The sequence below is a fragment of the Trachinotus anak genome, unplaced genomic scaffold (genome assembly GCF_046630095.1).
Source record: "Trachinotus anak isolate AG129_WGS33_773 ecotype Australia unplaced genomic scaffold, CSIRO_AGI_Tana_v1 ptg000005l, whole genome shotgun sequence".
Lineage (NCBI taxonomy): Eukaryota > Metazoa > Chordata > Actinopteri > Carangiformes > Carangidae > Trachinotus > Trachinotus anak.
This window is the reverse complement of record NW_027273856.1, coordinates 393000-411983: the sequence shown is the minus strand read 5'-3', so window position 1 is coordinate 411983 and position 18984 is coordinate 393000. Positions and strand designations below refer to the sequence as shown.

The 18984-nt window shown below is 40.7% G+C and overlaps 1 protein-coding gene across 9 annotated transcripts in view; it reads left to right on the top strand.

Moving 5' to 3' along the window:
* LOC139621274 (adhesion G protein-coupled receptor L3) overlaps positions 1–18984 on the top strand; it is a 205386-nt gene that overhangs the window by 131602 nt on the left and 54800 nt on the right. For 7 of the 9 annotated variants that reach the window (XM_071477567.1, XM_071477568.1, XM_071477572.1 and 4 more), the window contains 4 exons: positions 6044–6397; positions 8716–8819; positions 12111–12296; positions 14425–14463. In XM_071477567.1, coding sequence (XP_071333668.1) covers positions 6044–6397; positions 8716–8819; positions 12111–12296; positions 14425–14463 — 683 coding nt within the window. The remainder of the gene's footprint in view (positions 1–6043; positions 6398–8715; positions 8820–12110; positions 12297–14424; positions 14464–18984) is intronic. The other 2 variants (XM_071477570.1, XM_071477574.1) reach the window with 1 other exon arrangement.

Sequence of the window (18984 nt, the reverse complement as noted above, 5' to 3'; positions counted from 1 at the left end):
GGAGAGGTAAACTGTTACATAGTGAAAGCAGCAACCTCAGTTCAAACAGCCAAATATATGGCTGTAATTTATTTCTGAGAGACCCATTAACAGCCATCATCATGGATTTGGGCTTCAAGTACACTTCAGTCTAAAAATACATGTCCCAGCTCCCAGAAATCCTGTTTTGCTGCCTTTAAACAGGCATGTAGAAAGTAAATGGGTGACATCACACATAGACTGTCCAGTATTTTCTACAGTCTGTGAAAATGCCTACTAAAGATGTAACCATGCATAAAGGTTCAAATACTAAAATTAGGAGGTAATTGGGTTCAGCACAAGGCTGGAAGAGTCACTTTACTGTCTGATGCTTGTTTCATTTTTACCCCCGAAAGCCCTTTCCACCTCTTTTGATCTCGAGTTTTCTGGAGTTTCTCAGAACTGACGAACCCGCTCTCGGTGCGGAAATGGCAAGCCATATAAACCGGATTCATTTCATAATAGCATAGCAGGTTTTTTTCCTCGAGCGAAGTAGAGCGGGCTTATCTAATTGTGGAAGCCACGAGCCCTGGGATACAGAGAGAGAGGCTAATTAGTTTGAAACGAATGCTTTGAAATGAAGCACAAAGCTCTGTGTGTGGTGGAAACAGACTTCATGCGTTTGGTGAAGGGGATTTTGTGTAATAGAAGCAGGGCGTAAATGATGAGTGGAGTTGGTGTTTCAATGAGAGGAAGCTGGAAGAAGTTTGCTTTTATGAATGAGAAGGTCGGCTGTTTAGGTGCAGGATCATTCTTAAGCCCAGTGGCTTAAGAATCATGTATAGCTGATAGCAGAATATTAGTATTATTCATTTTTAATTAAGTTTGTTTCACCTTGTAAAGTGCAGTGAATCTTAACTACATGAAAGATGATTTACTTTGAGGTTTGAGGTCATTTTATTGAACTGTTATTGAATTGTGTGCTTAGATATTGCTGAATGATACAAGGTAAAGAGGTTTCATTTGTTCAGTAAACATTGTAATAAGAAATTTGTAAAAGCATGGTTGTCTAAAGTTTTGTTTCTTTATCCCAGTCCATTATAAAACTCACAGCCAAAAATGCTTCAGACATTCAAATCTTCCCATAAGGTCACTGACGAGTTCCTCGGAGCATATCAAAGATGTGCTCTTGAGCTTAGTTTTTTTCTATCTCCTCATCCTTTTGGATAGAATGGGAAAGCTAGCAAAGCAAAACAAAATGTCCTTGTGTTGTCTCCAAGGCGATAGTGCCTGCAGACTGTGACTGCTGTCTGCTGCTGGCTTTTCCCCTTTTTCTTCTTCTTCATTTTTTTTTTTTTTTTTTTGTGCCCATATCATGGAAAAGATATACATGTTTGCTCAAGGACACTTTCTTCCTTTCCACCTCTGCTCTCTTTCTCCTGTGTGTGTGTGTGTGTGTGTGTGTGTGTGTGTGTGTGTGTGTGTGTGTGTGTGTGTGTGTGTGTGTTTGCAGGCATATTTAACACACTGTGTGTAGACAGAACATTCTGGAAAATAATTTAACAGCGGACTTAATGGGATCATGTGGAAGTATGGAATTACATTCAAGACATGGTTCCCTGTGACTTTGAATTGAACTCATGCTGTGAAGGCGATTTCCTCATTCCATATTTCTCTGTAATGTCATGTTACCTCCAGCGGTGAAGATGATATGATGACTTTAATCATTATTAAAAAAGGGATTGGTTCACTAAAGTGAGACAATGACAGCTAGTTATTGACTTGATGCAGTACTGAACTCAAACATGAGACCAAGAGAGAAGAAAGTCCACACAAATGAAAAACTTTACCTCATAAACAATGAAACATGCCATTGCTCATTGCAGAACACAGTGGTTGAGTGCTAAAGCTTCAATTGATTTGGTATGACTGGCTAATGTTATCAAACTTTAGGTAGATGACTATTCTCTGCGTGTTGCACCATATCTTACCAGGTCACAGCTGATCCAAATAGTAAATGTAAAAGAAGAAGTAAACACATTGTACTTCACCAGGGACATGTTTGCTGCTTGCGGCTCCCCTCCTCCAGCTCTCATGATGCATTCATGCTATGTTGGTGGAAGAGGAAAAACAGGAAGCTGTCCTATTAATGTGCCTTGGCAACATGAGTCACAGATTGTTAGTCCTACTGTTAGCCTTGTTGCCACATCATTTGAATAACCTAAATTAGCTACTTTTGCTGTGTTATGTAGGCTATTTGAGGATGAAATCAACGTGCCTTAGAATAACAAGCTCTGTTGGCTTGGACAAAAAACATGTCACATGACATCAGCTTAGTCCTAACTGCAGCAGTGTGGGTTCAAGTCTGACCCGTGGCCTTGTGCCGCATGTCATCCCCTCTCTCCCTGACTTTCCTGTCGCTCTCTCAGTGATCAGAATAAAGACTCGGTGCGTCGCCTCTGTCCCAGGCGATGCATGCAGCTTTTTCAGTCGCCCATGGAGGGATGTCTGAGCTTAAACAGCAGCTGCAGGTGTCTGAGCAGCTAGAGAGCAGACTTCCCCCTGAGGCAGACAGTGTATTGTCTGATTAATTGTATATTGCCAACTGTAGCCTATTTTATAGTCTATGTTAAATTATATTATACAATAGCCAATATGAATAACAAGGTAATAGTCAGCAAATTGATCATGCTAATATTCCATCCATTCACTTAGATTTGGGACTGAAGGTTAGGATAGTTATTTATTTTATAATTCAGAAATATGATTGATAGCCTACATTATTAATATGACACTGCATTATTTCAAACATCTACATAAATAACCATGATAACCCTTATATCTTCACTTAGAAGGTGGCAACCCTAGTCACAAATTCCTGATGTGTCCCACTCGGAGCCTGACGTTGAACATCTTTTCCCCACTCAGCAGCTCATGGCTATGGGCTGAACAATATGATGTGCGCTCGGCATTGGTCAGGTCACCTGATCGTGGTGTCTTTAAAGCACCTGACTTAAAACGATCTTCCAGTTCAGTCGGTCATTATTCTATAGTTACCGATTGAGGCCACTTTGCTGACTCACTGCTGAGCAGTGGAACTGGTCCAGAAGCAATATATATGTCTCCTAGTAGGGTGCAGTGTGTTTATTTCTTAGTTTGTGGAAAAAAACATTTACACAACAGACACACAGGAAGAGAAGATCCACAAAGTTAACAATCCAATTCAGAAAAATGAGTAACTGCACTCAGTAAAATCTATCTAAAGATGCTTGCTAACATTAGCTAACATTAGCCACCATAAGCTATTGGTCATACCAGACAAAGTAAAGCTGTATTAGAGGACAAAACCCATTATTTCTTATGAATAAAACTTTTCATTTCTATGAGGAGGAGTGTGCCATTTTGTCTTTTAAATTTTACAATATCATGCTTTAAACCTATTCAGCTAATGGATAACACAGATTTTTAACCTGGTATTCTATCATTTATCACTGTCTTCTGATAAAACTACTGCGTCAGATGTCCTTGCACAATTTACTGACTTACATCAGTCTGCATTTTAGAGCAGCTAAAGCAACAAACTCCCTCAGCAAAAAAATCAGTCACAGTCAGAATCGCTCCTGTATCAGCCATTCTGACCACTACAATAATTCCCTTATCCTAATAGGCCCTTCTGCACACCATTTTAGCCACAAGCTTATCTGAGCCTGTCCACTGTGACCTTTACTGACCCCAATATGAGCAGTGAATCTCCATGATCAGATTTCCATGAGGTACTTTAATGGTCCCCTTTACTATATGCAGTTTAAGCACCACCGGTGGATTTCAATTATACTGAAATTGATGCCACTATGCTTTACCAAGAGTTGGTGTGTGTGTGTGTGACATACTTGGGATTATCATTACTTCTCCTCACACACAGATGCATAAATAAGCTCGTTCATAAATAATCTAATAAATAGACTGGTGTCCTTGAAGATATTTCTCCCTCCTGTTTTCATGATCATTACAGCCCACTGGGCTGCCGTGGCGCAGATTGATGATGATGTCTAATAGGTGTTATAGAATGTAAATGGTGATGTCTGGTGGCTGGTGAAAATGTTAAATACCTGTTTGAGCATTCATGTGATTTTTTTTAAAGCCGTGTTGATGGGTGGTAGTGTCGGTTTATGTTGGTTGATGAGGGTTTGTGTCTGAGCGTGTGGCTGCCAGTGTGTGTGGATGGGAACATGCTTTTGTGCCAGCTTATTTAAGTGTTTGCATCTGTATACACCCATGTAACAGCATCTTTTTCAAGTTTTTGTGTTTTCCTCTACACATTTGCTTCTGTGTACTGGGCTGATTTTTTTGTCTCTCTGTGAGAGGGAATAATACAGTCTGCATTACCAGTTAGTTTGGAGTAAAAAAGACTCTGCGTGCCTTTAGTTCCGGTTGCAGTTCAATGAGATTCTTGTTATAGTTCCACTTTACTGATGGAGTGTCTCCACAGGAGTGTCCAAGATACCTGTGGATCTTAAAAACACAACAAACTCCTTTGTTAGCGAGAGAAAACAAATGCTCAATCAGCCTGGAACTCTCGCTGTGGCGGCAACCTATTTAATCAACCTTGGCTGTCGTTGAATGCTGTTAAGCGTTGAATGCATCGACTGCTGATAGTGGTGTGGTTGGTGCCATTACAGCCTCTGGGTGTCTGTGCCATTCCCAAACAATGGCAACTAATTTATGCTGTCTTATTTCAGCACTTTCAAATTCACCATACTGAGAAATGGTCTGATTGCAAATTGAATCTCCCTGAACTGGGTTTCAGCAGTGATGTCTGTTATCTAAACTCTCTAGATGTGTGACGTCCATTACACCTGCCAACCTAAAATCGACCCTCATTAAATTTTGTTTTGCTCCCCTTTCATGCAAAGACTGGGACCATTTGTCACTTCTGTCATTTTGATTGTATCTCTGTATTTGGCGGAAACAGCGTCCCAAATTGCATTTTAGCAAAGGCCCAGATTGTGTGTGTGCAAGAAAGTACTCTCTCATGGGAACTTATTTAAAAGGTCAACAGCATGTTGTCTTCTTCCAAAATACACATATTAATAAGACCATGACGTATAGAAATTGCAGTATAGCATATTAAAGGAGTCTTTTATGCAAAAATAACAGCAGAGGTAGTTAAATAGAGCAAATGTTTCTAAATAAAGCTATTCCTTAGGACACATTTAAATAGAAAAAAAACCTCTCCGCCTCTCACTTTCTGAGGATATATTATGAAGTACGACCTCTCTGTGTGTCCCCTGACCCTCTGTGGTTTAACCAAGTCCACACATTCATAAAAAGCCTGTAGGTAAATTAATTTAGGGGCCCTATTTTCCAATCAGGGACACAAGGGAAGGAAGAATGGATGAGAAGATTGGATGATTGATGGCAGGGTGTGCAACAGCTGTATGTGCATTTTAGTGGGAAGAAAGGGATTACAGAGCCAGTGCATGGGTGTATGTCGGTGCATGTGTGTCAGTGTTATGATAGGCCTTGTCCCCAACAGCCCAGGTAAACAGCATCATTAGCAAGCACCTCCTGCAGTGCAACCACAGGGAGGACTCCCATCCATGAAATAGGTATTCCTCTTTGTCCTGGCTGACCCAGAAATAGCATGTAGCTACAACACTCAGCTATTGACTGGCAGAGATATGCGCCCATCAATGGCTACATTTAGAGTGCACAGCTGGAAGTGAGTGTATGTGTCTGTGCATTTGTGTGTTTGCGGTGTGTGTGTGTATGTGTTAGCTTAGCTAGCGGGGGTCCCAAACTAGACACCATGCACGTCTATTCAAGTCACACCTGCCAGTTCCAATTGATCCTCTTTGAACTATCTTCTCTTAAAGTGACACAACGAAAGAAGGGAAGAATAGAACCCCCCTGCGAAAGCTCTGTCTTTTCTCCACTAGCACTAAAATAAATTTCCCTCTCAGACATAAATGAAGTATGACTGGAAAAAAAGGAAAGACATTTACTCTCAATCTTGTTTTTCCTGCTCTGCATTTTTCCGAGAGTACATCACGTTCACTTTCCTCTCCCTTCTTCTCCTGGCTAGAAACTTCGTCCTCTGTAATGGTGTACATGGACACGACCACCACCACCAAGAGGACCACCACTCGACCTACCACGGTCACCATGACAACCACAACGGCCAGGACTACTACTACCAAGACGCCGGCCACAACAGCTGCAGTCGCTCAGAGGCCACGGACCACGTCGACGGTGGCGGCCCCGGTCCAGACGCTGGTGGAGGGTTTAGTCCCAGAAGACAACTACAGAACGCCACCTTCCTCCAAGCTTCCCAACATCAGGGTGGAGTACTGCAATCCTCTGGTGATGATGGACATCTCCTGGCCTAAGACCAAGCAGGGTGTAGTCGCCAAGATGCCCTGTCCACCTGGAACCATAGGTAATTTCTGTTTATGTGTTATTGGTCAGTAGATCTACCACTTTACAGTCTATAGTGTACAACAATCTATGACATTAAGTGTAGTCACATGCTGCTAACCTGATAAATGATCCAAAACACTCCTCTGTTAAAAAATGAAAAACTCTGCTTGTGAAATATATATGTTGTTTCCCTCTGTGAGGATGTCAATACCCTCGTTAGGAGACACACTCTACTGTGAGCCCTTTCGCCTTGATGTTGGTTGCTGGTGTGTGCTTTGTTTATGTTAACACTCCCCCCTGCAGCTGCTTGTTCTCTCACTTCCTGTCCTCCCTCCTCACGCTTCACTCCTGACTCACTGATGCAGGGTTAGAGATAGCTTAGCATCGCATCTGTATGGGAACTAGAACGAAACTAGTACACAACGCGCCCATATTTATTTCCCGTCTCTCAGGACACAATTGTTGTAATTAATTAGTAGCTAAACATATTTGTGGTAGGCGCTTTGAAAGAGCTGTAGTACTTTGTTTATCCAGCATCGTCGGACCATTTGTTTTCCAGCGCAATACTAAGAGAATGAACTCAAGTGTGCATTAAGTGAGACTGAGTGCTGATCTTGGGCAGCAGTTTTTGTTATAATGAGACCTGAGCAATGACACTTTATATTTTTTTAAGTAAAGGCTCTGATGTTATAAGGCTGAAGATTATACTGCATTCTTGAAATTAGGACAGGAATAGCAAGGAAATGAAGGGAAGCTTAAAGGTAACCTAGAAACCATTATATTGTAGCTGCTGTCAGACAGTATTTTTGCATAAATAAAGCAGCTCAGTGGTGGAAGTACATTATTACAAACTCGCAAAAAGAGGTAATGCAGATCAGAGATGTAAAATAGCAAATTGTGCTTTTGTTAAGAAATTTTCTGCGGCTTCCTTGTCATGATTTTTTTTTTTATATAGACTGTGTCACTGTACATCGGGGAGTGACATCATACCCTCAAATCTGGCCCGGAGCCTAAAAAAAATCAGCTCATTTCATCAATCATCACACAGACTCAGACGCACACACATACAGGCTTCATTAATGGGTAACACCAGTACCCGTCGAGACCTCACTAACAGCCGTCATATGGCAAGATAAGAGGAACACGTACCCCACCTCCTCTCGGCGCACTCTTCAAAGCCATCGCTCTTCAGACGACACTGCCGAGCAGAACGGGACTGTGTGAGCTTCCTCTTCCACTCTTTGAAAGTTCCTCGAGCTCCCCCTCCATCTACCACACTTCTCTCGCTGTCATTCTGCCTTATGCCCCCCCCCCCCCCCCCCCCCCCCCCCCCCCGCTGATTCCCTCTCTTTCTCCTCTCTTTCTCCTGCCTCTCAATATGGGAGGAAATGCAGAGTCCCTCATCTTATAAACCCATCAAACATAAGGCTGTCCAAGGTGGACCGGGGAAGGAAATTATATGTCAATCAAAATTTATATCTGTTAATGCAGGTCGTCTCACCCTCCAACACACCCTCCCTCTAAGTACAAGCAAGGGCAATTTAATATCAGCATGTAGCCTTGCTGATGTCAGCTCTGAAAATATAGACACAAGTTATTTGAGGTAAGGTCGGAGAACAAGGCAAAGACACTCTTTTTTATGAATTCATTGCATCCATTGGATTCATTGCAAAATACCAGATATAACAGATGCAACAGATTGTGAGACACTCACCCACCAAACCGCTATTTCTGTCAGCAGAGACAGTCTACTCGAACCAGCTTAATTGACCTTTTGTGATGAATTCAACTATGGCAGACTTAATTGGCACCTATTTTGCTGTGTTTTCTTTCTAATGCAGGAATCGAACTGTCACACACATGCAGACGCCGTCTGACTTTTAATGATTAACTACAGACAGTGTCTGGCTGAGCCCGTCTGGCCTCAAGTGAAGCGACTTCATTCCAGTCACTGAAAGATAAAACCATCCAATTACATTGCACTACATCCATTAATTTAATCGCTTAAGAATTGTGTTTCTTGGGACATCACAGTCTGATTTGGACAAGTTTTGCAAATAAGAAAAGTGCTCGACATACAGAAGAATCAGGTGTGATGAATCATCCAAAACCTCAAAAATTGCACTGTGTACTCTACCTCTCTATAATGTGGAACAAAATGTAAGAAAAACGAGGCTATACTTAATTGTCATGAGCTTTCAGAAACACACACATTGATAGATAAGCTGCAAAAATCACTGTAGCTGTTGTGTTCTTTGCTGACATGCTTGTGTCTTGTGATCTAATACGTTTCAGGGCATTGTTTTCAATAAGCAACTGTCTTTCTTCTCTCTCCAGGCATGGCTTCATACGTGTGCATGGGTCCAGAGGGATACTGGGACCCCCAGGGACCCGACTTTAGCAACTGTACCTCCCCCTGGGTCAACCTCATCAGTCAGAAGGTACCAAGCTGCATGATATAACAAGCAGAGCATCTGTTACTTAAAGTAACATCACAGTTGCTTTGGTTTGAAAAGTGCCTTTTGTACTTGTGCTATTCAGATATCATTGCACAATTCTCTTTAGAATACAACCATAGAAAAAGCATAACGATAGCGTGGAGGATTTGGCACTGAGTTTAAATGTTATTTTGATGTGTAAATTTGTTCAAAACGGCTTTCTTAAAAAGAGCTGTGCCCTTTTAACCTGTTTTAAATGACATTTTGAGAGCTCACAGTGCAAATCAAGGCTGCATACTTTATATCGCTTGTACTCAGAGGATTTTGTGGGTTTCCTCTTTTGTTCTTTGTCTCTTCTTAATTGGTCAATTAATGTCATTGATTAGCCAGTTACTTTACTCAATGGAAGGGGTGTGTTTGTATGTGTGTGTGTGTGTGTGTGTGTGTGTGTGTGTGTGTGTCTGTGTGTGTGTGTGTGTGCATGTTTGGCATGTGTGGTTGGATGGGGGCAAAGTGAAAACCAATACCACAGTACCATAGTCTAATGGACTGCCATGGCTAGCAGCTAATGCAGACCACTTTCTCTCCTATGACATGATACAGCAGTTATGTGCATTCCATACTTCTCAAGCACAAACGATTTCTATCTCCTCTTCTGCAGGCAAGTCATTTTGCAAAGCCCCATATAAAACTTCCCATGTTTAAATCTGCAATAGAATCAAATCAAAAGAAGAGAAGGTAACTGCTGGTGAGGATCAGGGTTCCAGGTTATGAATTGCAGGTAATGTTGAAAATGTTCTCCCTTAAACTCATAGGACCCTGAGGCGCGCATGTTATAACACTTATGATCTACTCAATGGCATAAAGCTCGGCCCATTAAACAAACGGCAGTTTGCAGATATGGATGGAGAATGGCTGTTGGGGAACAAAATAGAAGGGAGAGAGATTATCAGGTGCATTTCTGTGCAGCACAGCGCCATTTGAGCAGTGCAATAAACCTCCACTACAGGCTGTTGTTTGCAGAAATTAAATACAGCAAAGTTCTTACTGAACTTGCTATAGAGGCTGTTTTGGTTTTGCCATGTTGTTGCATGGATTTAACAATAGGTGTAACTCTAATGTAGAATATTTCCAGTTAAAATCTATAGAGAGAAGTGACAGTCAGTTAGTTTTTAATAAAAATCCCACTCCAGCAGTGTTTCTGTCAACCTGTCAGAGATCTGCAAAGCCCATCTGGCACTTTGTGATTTTATATCTAGAGCCACTGTCCTATATGTTGCACTGCTCATTACCAGATGGTCCAGAAGACATCAGATAAGCAGAAAGAGAGAAAAACAGAGGAAAGTAGAACTATTTACCTTGTGTCCCCCAGCTCCCCTCATTAAGAGACAAGAGCAGGGAGGGGAAAGAGGAAAACATCTTCCAATGACACATACACCTCTGCAAAGACCCAATTTAAGCAGTGTAATCGGCTTCACTAATGAACAGTGATAGCAGGTTAATGCCAGAATAAATCAGGATGATTAAAGTGGTGTCATTGTGTTTTTGAGGCTCGTCTTGCTAGTGTATTAGCTAAACCCTTGAAGGTCACCGACCTTTGAACTACAACATAGACCTAAGTGATGTTGTGAATTTGGTTTGGGCAGTCAAGGTATTTTCTGATCATAATCAAGACCAACAAGTATTATTTTGTTGGTATGGTTATAAGCGGAGATGCAACATGTAAAAACATCTTGGTGCAGGCCTTACCAGTGAGATTCAGTGACCTCGATACTCATCAAGGTTGTCTATTTCTCAATAAGTATTTCAGATCATTTAAAAATATATATATATGACCCTGAAATATATTCACTGAAAATACAAACAAGTTTCTCTTTTGTTGGATTTTATGTATTTCTAGCAAGCAGCTAAAAAATTAAAAGCCATTTGAAGTGGCTGACATTGAGGGGCACCTCTTTACAATGCTAGGTACAGATGTACACTGTCATTTGAAAACCAGGATAAGGAAGTGCGCAAAGTACAAAGAAGGAATTTGTGAGCAAACATTTCAGGGTTTGTGGTGGGTCTAATTAGCCAGTAAAAAGATTTAGATACAAGGAAGTATCAGAAATTTGACTTCTGGTTTAACTGGTACAACTGACCCTATTAATGAAGCCCCACTCCCTTTAGTTAGTGTTACTGCACCTGTCTAGCTTTCTGCGCTCTTAGCTTTACATTAGCATTTCACAATTCTTTTTTTAAACAATGGGTCCTTAATACTTTGGCAGACAAAACAAAAAGCATGGGTCTCGTTTTCAGCTGGCGACCATTCATTTTGTCAACTGAAAGGACAACCGTTAAGTAATTCATATATCCAGCTGACTCATTTTCAAAGAAGAACAATGTAAATGGGTCTTAACTTGATGGCTACATACATGATATAATGCTAACAGACTAAAGCTAATTGTATTAGTCTGCACCCTTACAAGCTGATGATAAATCACCCACTTAGCTTCTTAGCTCACATACTTGCTCAGATGTTCAAACAATATGTTTTCATTTTTAAGGTTAAAAGAGAAGTTTAGGATTGACGAATGGACTAATAAAGTAATAAAGCAGCTAATATAGTTAGCTAATGATGTGCTCCTTGGAAGTAATGCTCGCTTAGCTAGTCCACCAGACGTGCTAATGATTGCAGGTGACATTATACCAGATATGCACACTCTTTAACTCATTTCTTAACGTTCTGATTTCAGGTTTTTGGTTTTTGGAAAGGCTATTAAAAAAAAAAAAAAAAAAAAAAAAACACTCATTAAAATAATCATGATATGTCTTTTTTACAGCAGCAATCCCAGGACATAAAAATCATAAGCTTTCGAACGTAAGGAAAAATGAATATCCAAGAGCATCTGTCCTCTGTGTACCACATGCACTGCTTCCCCCACGCTGCAGTGCTCCCCATTAGTTTCATAAAGGTCTAAGACTATCTAGGGAAATTCCCTCAATAGTTGATTTTATAATTGCTTCCGGGTACAATATTGAGTACCATCTCATCACATTAATTGTGTGCAATACAGCAGCACTCAAGGAAAATGTATAGACTAAACTGCATTTATTTAAAGGGGCTCATATTTATACATAGCAAATTGGCATGTTTTCCAGTGTATAGGCTGTGAATAATACAGTAAAGGCATGCTACAATAAAAAAAAACAATGATATGAGGCTTGGTTTTGTTCAGCCATTGAGTAATGAATGTTGAATGAAGTATATATATATATATATATATTTTTTTTTTTTTTTTTTTTTTTCCACAGCTAAAAGCCGGGGAGACAGCTGCAGTCATTGCCAGGGAGTTGGCGGAGCAAACCAAGAGTAATCTTCAGGCAGGGGACATCACCTACACAGTAAAGGCCATGGTTCAGCTGGTGGATCTCCTGGACGTGCAGCTGAGGAACCTCACACCAGGCGGCAAAGATAGCGCAGCCCGAAGCCTCAACAAGGTAGTGAGAGAAACAGTTTTGTAAGAAATATCAAAGCTGCCCCTCATCCACCTCTCCTCCCGCTTTAAAAGAATATTCTTACCAGCTAAAAGGCTGGATAAACATGACCTGCAGGAATGGTGACCTGCCCTTCTAGAATTTTAGGTGAACGAATTTACTCAATAGTGCCATTTTTGTGAGTTAATGATTCCATCCTAACTTTGAAACCTTTTGGACTTTCCAAAATGAAGGCCTGCCTACCACAAGACTTTAATAAGGAACAAGCTGAACAGTTGGTATTCTTTCAATTTGGCCCTGTGCTGTCAGGTAAAATGATAACCACCATTTCTCCTGTGCTCCAGCGCATCCTAAAAACAGACCTTCACTTTCAATGGTTAGCTCAAGCACTCTTTTACGCTAATATCACGTTTTATGCTATCACTTTTACTTTGATTTAATTTAAAAGATGCTATCAATATGTTGTGTTTGTCAAAAGCACTCTGTTTGCACCACTTGATTTTTACTAATGCGACAGGCTGAGATCAGTGGGCTTGATCTAAGCTATGAGAGTGCAGTGCTTTTCATTTTTGATGAACTTGAAGCCAATGCATTTATTCCCCATATTCACAGCAGAGCACAGTAAAGCAAAGTCAGGCAAAGTGAGCTGAAATAATACTTTCTGTCTGCTGAGCAGCCAACAGAAAAGCAAACATCAGTGAAATCCAAAATGTCAGTCGTTAATTTGCTGGAGCGACTTCACTTGTAGAGGAGCCGGAACACCTGTTCTCAGATAGCTGTTTCAGGACGCTTTTTATTTCACTGCCGCAACAGACACAGATGTCCCCATTGAGATTTTAGTGCCAGTTTTCTCCAATGGAGAGGGGAGGCAGTAATAAAGATGGCCAAAAGGCCTCAGAAGGGAATGTGATGAGTAAATTCACATTGAGGAGCAACTAGAGTTTATAATACCTCTTGAAAAAAAGGGGGAAAAAAAGTTTCTCATAAAACACAAGCATTCAAGGAGGAACTGCTGTGGTCGAGATTGCTGTTGTAGTCTTTAGTTTCTCACGTAAAAATCAGGATATGGTCTGAAGGAAAAAACAGCTGGGCTGAGGTGAGTAAAACAGCCTCCAAAACCAGGATAATTTATTCAAGAGGTCATGGGCTTACATTTGATTTATAATTCTCTGTCCACAGGTATACACTCCATTCTTGCAGTATGGTACATCTATGAAAAAAAATGTCCCTGTAGCTTCCTCTTGCATTCGACTTTCTTTGCCTGTGAGAGTTTTCCCCAAGGAAGCACCGGGAGCACACAAAACTCTTCCTCTCTGCTCTGGCAATGGCTGATGTTTACCTCCCGAGTTCAGTCATTTTGACACAATCTGCATAGAGCTGAGCGAATTAAAGATTTTTTTTTTTTTTTTTTTGATAGCGAAGCACAGTGCTCTCTGCCAGCAGACAATGAAAGGATTGAGTTGGCAAACGGCGAGATCAGTGTCGTTTTCATGATCAAAGGGTAGCTGGCTAACGGTACGGACGGGACTGTTTCCAGGAGAGTGGGCTGTGATGTAGAGCAAGAGGCTCCTTTATGGGGAAATGGTACTCTTTGGAGCTAATCTGCATGGGATTTAGCATGGTATCAGAACCTAGCTGTTAAGCCACACACTAGCTCTGTTGGCTACACTGTTTGAAGCAGAACTCAGTTCACACTATCTTTGAGCTTTCTGTCATGTTTTAGGTGTGCTATATTGTTGCTAGCATTATCTCTCCTTCAATAGTAACAGAGGTTTAAATGAGAAATTGCTCCCCAGAGAAAATCACTTCTCACACAAAGTGAAAAGTAAAAAGGAAATAAAACAATAGCGTTGAAATTACATTTAAGGGTGTCAAAGGCATATTCCCACGTCTCTTGTATGTTTTGTTTCAGTTATAGTTATCACAAGAGTCACCGCCTTTTTTTCTAACAATTAGTGTACATTCTGCTTTTCACACAAATTATATATAGAGTGTCTAACTTTTAAGAGAAAGGTGATTTTTTTTTTTTTTTTTCACACTGAAATATGTACTTCAACCACAAATGTATTTCAAGTGGAATTGTTGGAGTTGTTGACCTTTTGCTAACTCTTACATCTTCTTTGGGTTGCAGCTGCAGAAAAGAGAGCGCTCTTGCCGGTTTTATGTTCAGGTATTTTAACCAAATTTTCCTCATAACTACTCTCCATTCCCTCATTTTGGCAACTTTTCTGTCACTTTCCTTTTTACCATATGTTGAAATTTGACCCTTTGAAGTGAAAATAATCAGCAAAGAACTAAAACACAAACTCAGTATGAAAGTCAGTATGTGCGTACTGTATACCATATACTATATACTAGTATTATTGTGTAATGCTAATGTTGGATCAAAGGGTCAAATTTCATCAGTATCATTGCATCCAAGTAAATAACATCAGTGCCTCAAACCCACCAATTTGTATGTCAGTTGTTATATGATGAGTCATATGTCATCATTTTCCCCTGCATTGGTATTTCATGATCTTATTCCTGTTATATGCTTGGCCTCAGCATGCTGCTGAGAATTTTTACATTTTCAGATACCATATATAGATTGTGGATTTCTCAAGTGTCTCAATCATTTTAAAAAACGCCCCAAAACTATCACATCAGCACTGCTTTTCAGTGAAATAACCCAGATAAGTGGATAGCATCAGTCAAAGATAAGGCTCTCAGGCATGTAACACACTTCCACATTTCTCAGCAACTGCTTAAGAGCCAAAAGAAGTGACCTCATTATACAAGCAAGTCAACTTCTAACTACTAAGTCAGCCAAAGTCATGGCATGTTATGATTCTCCCTAATGCATAATGCATATGTGTCCCAATTTGAGAGGATCTCTATCGCTTCACTCAGCTATTTCTCAGGCTACTGAGTGATTTTGTTATCCCCGGGGTGACATTTTAGCTGTTGTTCTGAAATCGTTTATAACTTGACAAGAGACCTAGGTGAGGAGTTGACATCACTGTCTTTGATACAGATGGCTCCGATAAAGCTGCACATTAGAGCCAGATGTTGTGTTGTATGTCTGCTCTGCAGCACTCGTGTTAAGCAACATGTATTTTGCCTTGATTCCTCTGAGGCATATCAGAGGGCAACTAGTTATGTATAGTCATGTGAGAATGCAAATGCAATCCAAGTGGAATGTTTGTGTGAATATGGTTTAGTGTCCTCACATCTGCAGATAATGGTATATATGTTTTGTTTTTTTTTATTTTGTAAACAAATGCAACACAATAGAAAGACCAACATCTGCCACCACCAACAACTGTCTGTGTAGCCAAAGCCTAATGTACAGTCGGGTCCAAAAGTGTTTGGACAGTGAGACAATTTTCATAATTGTGTTACGGCCATTTACACAGTCCCTCCCCTGCAGACACGAAGCTGGCCACCAATGTCAATCGATGTTAGTATTTTATTGAATGTAGGTTGTGACAGGTGACCAAAATTCAATGCCAATATAAATTTGACACAGAATATTGGCAACAACTGATGATGATATTTTGTTGGTTTTCAACGTCTTCCAAATGTCTCATGTCAAGGTAATCTTGACATAAAATATTGACTTTCTAGTCGTGAGCAATGTCAAAAGTAACTGGACAAACAAACACAACTATAAATATCAAATATGCTATATTTTCAGCACTTGGGTGAAAATATTTTGCAGCTGCCTTCAGTTGCTACTTGTTTGTTGGTCTTTCTGCCCACAGTTTTGTCCTCAGTAAGTGAAAGGCGTTGAGGTAAAGAGACATACTTGGCCAGTGAAGAATATTCCTTTTCTTTGCCTTGAGAAGCCCTTGGGTTGCTTCTGAAGTATGTTTTGAGTCATTATCCATCTGTACTGTGAGGAACCATCCTCTCAGTTTTGCAGCACTTGGCTGAGTCTGAGCAGATAGTCTGGCCCTACACACTTCAGAATTCATCCTGCGGTTTCTGTCAGCAGTCACATCATCAATAAACACAAGTGACCCAGTTCCATTGGCAGCCATACATGCCCATGCCATAACACTGCCTCCACTATGTTTGACAGATAATGAGCTATGCTTTGAATCATGAGCTGTTTCTCTGATTCTCCATACTCTGCTCTTCCCAACGCTCTGGTACAAGTTAATCTTAATTTCATCTGTCCAAAGAATCTTGTTCCAGAACTGGAAAGGCTTTTTTGAATGTTTTTTGCCAAAGTCTAAGATTGCCTTTCTGTTCTTGAGTGTTATCAGTGGTTTGAAGGAAACCCTCTGTATTTACATTCATCAAGGCGTCTCTTGATTGTAGACTTTGACAATGACACGCCGACTTCTTTAAGAGGTTCTCGACCTGGCTGAATGTTGTGAAGGGGTTTCTCTTATCAGCAAAGTGATTGTCAGTCAATTGTCCAATTATTTTTGAGCCTCTGAAATTGGGTCTATGTGTAAAAATGGCTGCAATCTATGAACAGTTAATACAATATTCTTGTTAAACCTCTTGAATTAAAGTCCACACTTAAGTCACATCTTGATGGATCCATTGTGGTGGTGCACAGAGATGAAAATTGTGTCACTGTCCAAATAGTATTCATTCTTCTGTGCCACAGACCTCCACTGTTGATGAAAAGAAATTAAAAAGACACCACTGCACTGGCTGAAATATTCTCTCATTACAATGAACATGGGCACTGTAGTTCTGTGCTATCCTGGTGTTGTAAATGTTAAAAAGTGTGTTATTCCATGGCCCAAATGCATTATTTACCACTGTTTGCTTAACTTTTTTTCTGAAAACTACAAATCCCAGTGTTGCTGAGGGGATTTGGAAGGTGCTGAGAGGTGGACTAAGATTGTTGGTTTTGGTCTTTTCATGGGAATTGTGACAAGAAGAAACAAGCAGTCTAAGGTCAGTCTTATCATTTCAACTGCTGACATGCAGCGAATCACAAGGTATAGTTTAATGGCAAAAGAATATTAAGACTAGCCGTTTTTTTTTCATGCATCTGGGTTTATGTTGATGTATTGTACACTGCTATACATGATTGTATAGCACCTCTCAGCTGTGCACCACCTCCTCTGTTCCGTCCCTTTGCTGGGTTGACAAATTCAAACAACAGTGAAGTGCTTTCACTTGATGAACCGGAATAATGGAGGAACATCTGTGCCTTTAGGTAAACACAGGCATTGACTGCACACGTTGCCAGCCTTTGAGGGACTTTCATTGATTAGGGAAATTGGGCAATGTTTTCTCCAACGGGGCCCTGGTGGTTGACGTAAGTGGGATTAACAGAGGAATACAAAGCAAATGAGAGGTGCACCTGCTTCTGCTGTCCCTCTGCTCGGAGACCACGCACGCTTGCAGAAAACAGACTTCGACGGTACTTGGGGGGCGGGGGGAGGAGGATTGTGTAAGTGCAGGTGTGGTTGTGTTGAAATCAAGTCAAAATAGAGTACGAGGCCTGTGGCTGGTGTGTGATGTGTCTGTAAATGAGATGCGGAGTGATTCTCATCTTGATTGAGTGGTAAACAAGTAGATGACACTTGAATTCACCTGGTACTGAGGTCTTTATCTCATTAAGCTATCAGGGACTTTAATACAAAGAGCTTAAATCGCTGTTTCAGTTACATATTCACAAACATGTAGCAACCTCTCTGCCTCAGTTCATCCTTTGCAGATGAAACAATGATTTATTGTGACTACTTTTGAATCTCTGGGTTGTTCATAAACAGTGATATCTGCTGCATGCCATAGCCGGTTTAATCCCACTGAACTGAGTTTGGCCTTGATAAAGCTACAAAGCGTATAATGATCAACTCCCTGTTCTCAGCATTTCCCCTGCAGGAATGTTTCTCTGTTGTGCCCTTTGATTGTGAACAAACATGATAAAAAATGGTGGCCTTGTTCCCGTGCCTTTTGGTCATATTAATGGCAGCTTGTTTTATATGTAGTGACATTATGGTTGTCCAATTACGGTGATTACTTCCATCCATGTTGTACCAAGCTAAATTCAAACACGCCAGCGCTGAAATAGCTTCTTCCTACGGCATTTATTTTGTTTTCACTTGAAGATATGGGATTTACAGTAAAATATGCCATGCATACCCCGCGTCACGGATCAAAATAATATCTTATGCCTTAGCAGAAGCCAAGTGAGTGTGAATTTGCCGGATACAGGGAGGATACTGAGCTCCGACCCCTCATTAAAATGACACCTTTGCATGCAAAGATGAGCAGTGGGAGTGTCACAGCGCAGGATGACCTTAGAGCAGGCCAAACGGAGGGAGGCTCCTCGTTCGGGAATGTAACGAGATGATAAAATTTCCCTGGTAGTCAATTTGTTGAAAGATGAAGATAACCACATCCTCATAAACAGAGACCTCCTCATCCGGCTGCAGTGCAGACCTCTGCTTGAATAATCTGTGCGAGCTGTTTCTGCTCACAGTGGGGAGAGTGGAGGAATCTCTCAAAACATTCAGGGATATATATATATATTTTTTGCCATTTGTTTTATTTGAAATTTAGATCTATGTACAGTGCATCGAGAAAATTATAAGTTCTTAAATAAAAGCCAGCGATTAAATAATCTTTTGCCAGCACAAACAGATAATGGTGCTCATTAAAGGCTGGGTGAAAACCATTGATTAGGCATTTATTTTGAAAGGTACCCCATGGAATATTTGACCAGTGTTACCAC